The 5,517-nt window shown below is 38.2% G+C and overlaps 1 protein-coding gene across 2 annotated transcripts in view; it reads right to left on the bottom strand.

The window, feature by feature from the left end:
- The window catches only part of THBS2 (thrombospondin 2), a 67,972-nt gene that overhangs the window by 13,195 nt on the left and 49,260 nt on the right, over nucleotides 1–5,517 (bottom strand). For both annotated transcript variants that reach the window (XM_042446137.1, XM_042446136.1), the window contains exon 17: nucleotides 4,794–5,028. In XM_042446137.1, coding sequence (XP_042302071.1) covers nucleotides 4,794–5,028 — 235 coding nt within the window. The remainder of the gene's footprint in view (nucleotides 1–4,793; nucleotides 5,029–5,517) is intronic.

Genomic DNA, 5,517 nt, shown 5'->3' with positions numbered 1-5,517 from the left:
GTAATGAGCGTAATTATTCTCCTTGTCTTTTATTGTCATTCAGAGAGAAATCTGTGAAAAATATTTCGCTGGCTGCTGAAGGAGAGAGAATAAATCACCATTTGAAAGGGAGAATTGTGGGAAGAATATTTTTTTAAAAAATTCTCCTCAAAGTTTCTCTGACCGAGAAGAAAAACATGGGTTTCTCCAATCACTACTAGCGCCCCTCTCACTGGTCTTACAAGCAGTTATGTGAAGACAGTTGTATTTGAACATGTTATGTCCAACAGCTTTTGGTAAAAGGCAGAGCATAAAAGAGACAGACAGACAGACAGAATTGGCACTGTAGATTTGTCATTGCATATTGGGACCAAGAGTGTGCACAACATCACCATTCGTTTTAAGAGCAGTGGAACACAATTGCTACATAGCTCTATAGGTGATGATTCATGCCACGCAAGGTTCTCATTTAGTAATTGCAGTGATCACAGTCAATAACTACAATGATCTCAGCTGCAAGTGAATTGAAATATCAGTTGCTCAGGAGTGGGGAAGGGAGAAGGAAAAACCATTGAATCCATTATATCTCTCTGAGTACAAAATAACTTGGTGTTAAAAAGGAGCATTGTAGTTCTAAAATTCAATTTTATCTCTGTGTTATCAGGCGCTTGCAGTGATATTCTGTCATGAAAAGATATGGCCACGTAATTTTGACACATCTGTATCTAAGTGGGTGAAGAAGGCATGACAGTACTGTAAATCAGATTCAAATAGCTCTTGGCTATACTATATTTATGGGAGAAATTGCTTACCATGCAAAAAAGGATAGTAGTGATAAGCTATAAGGGAAATAGCAATTCTTCTAAACCTTGGAATATGACTGTAATGAAATCTGATAATTTATGTGACAGAGCTATTCCAGTGATAAGAGTCTGGAACCAACAACTCTCCTAATAAAGAGAAACTTTCCTAATGGCAATGTGGTAAATAGTTTGAGGGCTATCTGAGAATTTAATATTTACCATTGTTTGTTTAAAGAGTTATTTAGACTGAAGAGCTGTAGATGCCAAAACATCAAAACTGAAATGCCACCAAATATGTCTTCAGAGTTCACCCACTAACAATTTGCACAGCACATCTTGCAAACTCACTATATTTTTAAATTTTCACCCACACACATTTTCCATATTGTCCCAAGTTTTCCAGTTTGTTCAGAAAGTACAATTCATGGGTTCCTTGTGCCCTTTGGTTTCTCATACTTTGGTATCTCCAATATATGTTTGAACGTCTTTATCCAACCATGAAGCCTAAACACTTGTTTTTCTAAAAACAAACAAACCTGACATTCTCAAACACTTCTGGGTATACCAGTCAGTATAATTCTCCCACACCCTCAATATTTTGAATATGCATTAATTTTCTAATCAGTAGAGAGATTCATTATCACATCTTTCAGAGGCAGAAAGTGGTTTACACTCTAATCTCCAAGGACAACCTTTGCTATGCAATAGTCAAAAATGTTTTTAAAATACAGGCAGAAAAAGGAAAGACTCAAGTATCTCAAATGGCTTTTGCAGTTCCTCTTTGTGAGAAAATGGCTCCATTTCCCACCAACTGACTGGCTGGCTGCCAAACTGAACTCCAAATTCTGACCAGCTGTATGCTCCTGAAAATGTTGTCTTAACACATGAGGAGGGAAGTGTGTGTTCCCACTTTCATTCTACTTGCCAACATCAAAGAAGCAATTTTTGTCCAAATGGAGTTATAATTCTTCAGCGCACATGTTCCCCATATCCCCTGTGGTGATGATTGCTGCTGACAAGGCTGCTTTTCCTTCAAGAAATTGAAGAAAACATTTACTCCACCAGCCACGTCCACAGGCTTGTTGGAAGCCTGCTGTCTAAAAGGTAGCTTACAGATACTTAGGCTGATGCTACACTGAAGAACTAATGCAGTTTGATGCCAATTTAACTCTCATTGCTCCATCCTATAGAATCCTGATATTTGCAGTTTGTTATGGCACCAGAACTCTCTGACAAAGTTAAATATCTCAGAAACTACAAATCGCAGAATCCATAGCATTGAGTCATTGCAATTAAAGCAATGTCAAACTGCATTAATTATGCAGGGTAGATGCAGCCAAAGTATCATTTAGTTTTGTTCCTTAAGAGGACCCTTACTGTCAAAACCTTAACTACAGAAGACATGGATTCATCTGTGGAGAATCTGTCACAGAATGGCTAATGGGACACACCTGGCAATAAATGGATGTTCCAGTTACTGGAATCACATGGGGAAAAATAAGTGAAAGGATAGGGTCTACTGGGAGGCTAAATGATAGCCTGTGCTGTATATCACTGTAAAACTTCAAGTGTAGGATCAAGGAGATCAAAATTAAGATCAGGGGGTGACTATAAACTTTATAAAGGGTGATGAAGAGAAAAAACACAACAGAATCAGAATGTATTGTTTTGCTCTGAATGTGCTGATTTGCAGACTGGCTTACTTGCCTTTAAAACACCATCTTCAAAATTAAGGAAGTGGTATGTTGGATAATTGCAGTAAGGGTAACCACATGAAGTTTTCAGAATGGTGGTGCATTTGTGTATATTGGGGTGGGCCAAAGGAACTGAGGGCTAATTTTTGCCTGTGCCTCCCCAACAAACTTCACTGGCATAGCATTGTGTCACTTCCAGTTGTGATTGCTGATTACTTTTGGGTGTGATTTTTTTTTCATGCTTTGAAGGCAAGGGGGTTTGGGAGAACATGGTAAGTTTTACAGCAGTTGGGAATTGAGCAAAAAATCACTATTATTAATTTTTGGGGAATCTAGGAGTCATACTTTGGGTATTTTTTGAGCAAAGCCTATAGTATCAGTTCCCTGTTGTTTATCCTAATTGTAACCTAATTTCTATTGCTAATCCCAACTAAAGTAGACCAATGAATTCAATAGAAACATGGTAAGTCAAGATTTAATGAAATTTAAATCAGTAGGTGTACTCAGCATGTGTTTTATTGACTACAACAAAGCATTTGACTTTATAGATCATGAAAAGCTATGGAACACACTCAAAGACATGGGAGTGGCACCAGATTGGATAGTCCTGAAGAGAAATCTGTACCAAGGACAAGAGGCCATGGTCAGAACAGAATTTGGAGATATAGAGTGGTTCCCAATAGGCAAAGGGATCAGGCAAGGCTGCAGTCTATCACCCCACTTCTTCAACTTATATCCCAAAAAAATCATAAGAAAAGCAGAGCTAGAATCAGAGGAAGGAGGAGTAAAGAAGGAACATCAACAACCTAAGGTATGTGGGTGATACCATAATAATGGTGGAAGACATCACAGACTTGGAATGGTTACTAAGGAAGGTCAAAGATGAAAGTGCAAAGGCAGGATTAATGCTGAACATAAAGAAAACAAAAATTATGACCACAGAAAAGATACATAAATTCACTCTCAACAATGAGGAAATCAAAATAAAGAATTCCCATACTTAGGATGAAATATTGACTGAAATGGTGACTGCAGTCAAGAAATAAGAATAAGATTAGGAATGGGAAGGGCAGCTGTGAAAGAACTAGAAAAGCTTCAAGGAGTAAAGATACACAACTGAGCACAAAAGTTAGAATCGTCCAAGCAATTGTATTCCCCATCACCGTGCAAGAGCTGGACAGTTATGAAAGCAGACAGAAGGAAAATCAACTCATTAGAGATATAGTGCTGGAGAAGAGTGCTTAGGATTCCATGGACAGCCAAAAAGAACAGATCAAGCCAGAGATTTCCTTAGAAGCCAAGATGATTAAATTGAGGCTGAGGTACTTCGGCCATATAATGAGAAGGCATGGATCACTGGAAAACATAGTAATGCTAAGAAAGGCAGAGGGTAGAAGAAGGAGAGGAAGGTCGCATGTCAGATGGACTCAGTCAGTGGGGATATGGGCATGGGCTTGCAGAAACTAAGAAGAGAAGTGGAAGATGGGGGTTCTTGGAGGTGTCTCATCTACAGGGTTGCCATGATTCAAGATCAACTCAAAGGCAGACAACTCTAGTTTGGATGTTGTTGTTCCTGCTAACCACCTTTAAGTCAACTTCGACCTATGACAACCCTATCAATGAAAGTCACCCTATCCTCAACCACCCTGCTCAGGTGTTGCAGACTCATGACAATGGCTTCCCTGATTGAATCTATCCATCTGGTATGTGGACGTCCTCTTTTTCTATTGTCGTTCCTTTATCTAGCATTCTCAACTCTTGTAGTGAGTCCTTTCTTCACATGATACAAAATGCGACAACTTCAGTTTAATCATCTTTCCTTTCTAGGGAGAATTCAGGCTTGATTTGCTCTAGGACCCCTCCCCCCATTTGTATTTTTGGATGTAGATTTCTTTAAACTGAATTCCATTTGTTGTGACAAGGGTGGGACATAAACCCAACAAATAAATTAATATCATACATAAACCCTACAAGACTAGAAACATTTTTAAAACTGAATGCAGCCACAAAGGGAAGACAAGAAACGTGTTAATACTCTTAAAAAAGACCCATCTATCAGATAATCCAGTCAAACTTTGGTTGGCTTTCAGGCACAGAGGTTCATCTTGCATTTATAGAATATTCTTTCTCTTTTCTGTAAAAACATGCTCATTAGATATAAACATCTCAATAGCAGCTTTTGGCTAGTTGGGATCTTTAGTCCAAACAGGTAACTTCTCCAAAATATGTAATTTACAACTGGGGTATGGAAAGCAAGATGGGGGCTCTGCAGCTGTGCATGTTCTTTGCAGATTCTGTGGCTGTGAAATAATCTTACCGTCAGAATCCTTCTGGTCAGGGTTAAATGTGAGGCGGCAATTGTCCCTGTCATCTGGGATACCATCATTGTCATCATCAGGATCACAAGCATCCCCTTTCCCATCCTTGTCATGATCTGCCTGGTTGGCATTGGAAATGTAAGGACAGTTATCTTTGTTGTTCTGGTGACCATCTTCATCAATGTCCTCATTGTTGTCACACTGGTCACCAACCAGATCATTATCCACATCAGTCTGAATGGCAGAAAGAGAAAAAGATTGGAGTTTGGGCAATGGTAGACTCCTGCCTTTCAGGAATTTCAATGTATGGTAAAGACATTACCAAATCATTACCATCACCATCAATGTCCTGAAAGCATTTTAAAGATATTGGGATTGTCCCAGAGGTGTAAATTACATCTGGCATCATGATTCCTGACTGAAATTCCAGTTTGCATCCAGTGAATTTAGTCATAATTAAATGTATTAGTTAGACATATATCTCACTTTGATCAACATGAAATATTCCCAAGTAAATGAGTACTGTACATGAGTGCTCCTACATTGTAATTGTATGCATGCCAACTGAAAAGTTTCATTCAACTGAATTGGTATTATCCGCCTATAGGATGTCTTACAAGATGTCTTTCTTGATCTGGAGGGAAAGCGGTATACAAATAAAAGTTTTTATTATTATTATTATTATTATTATTATTATTATTATTATTATTATTATTATTATTA

Source organism: Sceloporus undulatus, chromosome 1 (assembly GCF_019175285.1).
Source record: "Sceloporus undulatus isolate JIND9_A2432 ecotype Alabama chromosome 1, SceUnd_v1.1, whole genome shotgun sequence".
NCBI classification, from domain to species: Eukaryota; Metazoa; Chordata; class Lepidosauria; order Squamata; family Phrynosomatidae; genus Sceloporus; species Sceloporus undulatus.
Note: the sequence above shows the minus strand (reverse complement) of the source record. Positions and strands in the feature narration are given on the sequence as shown.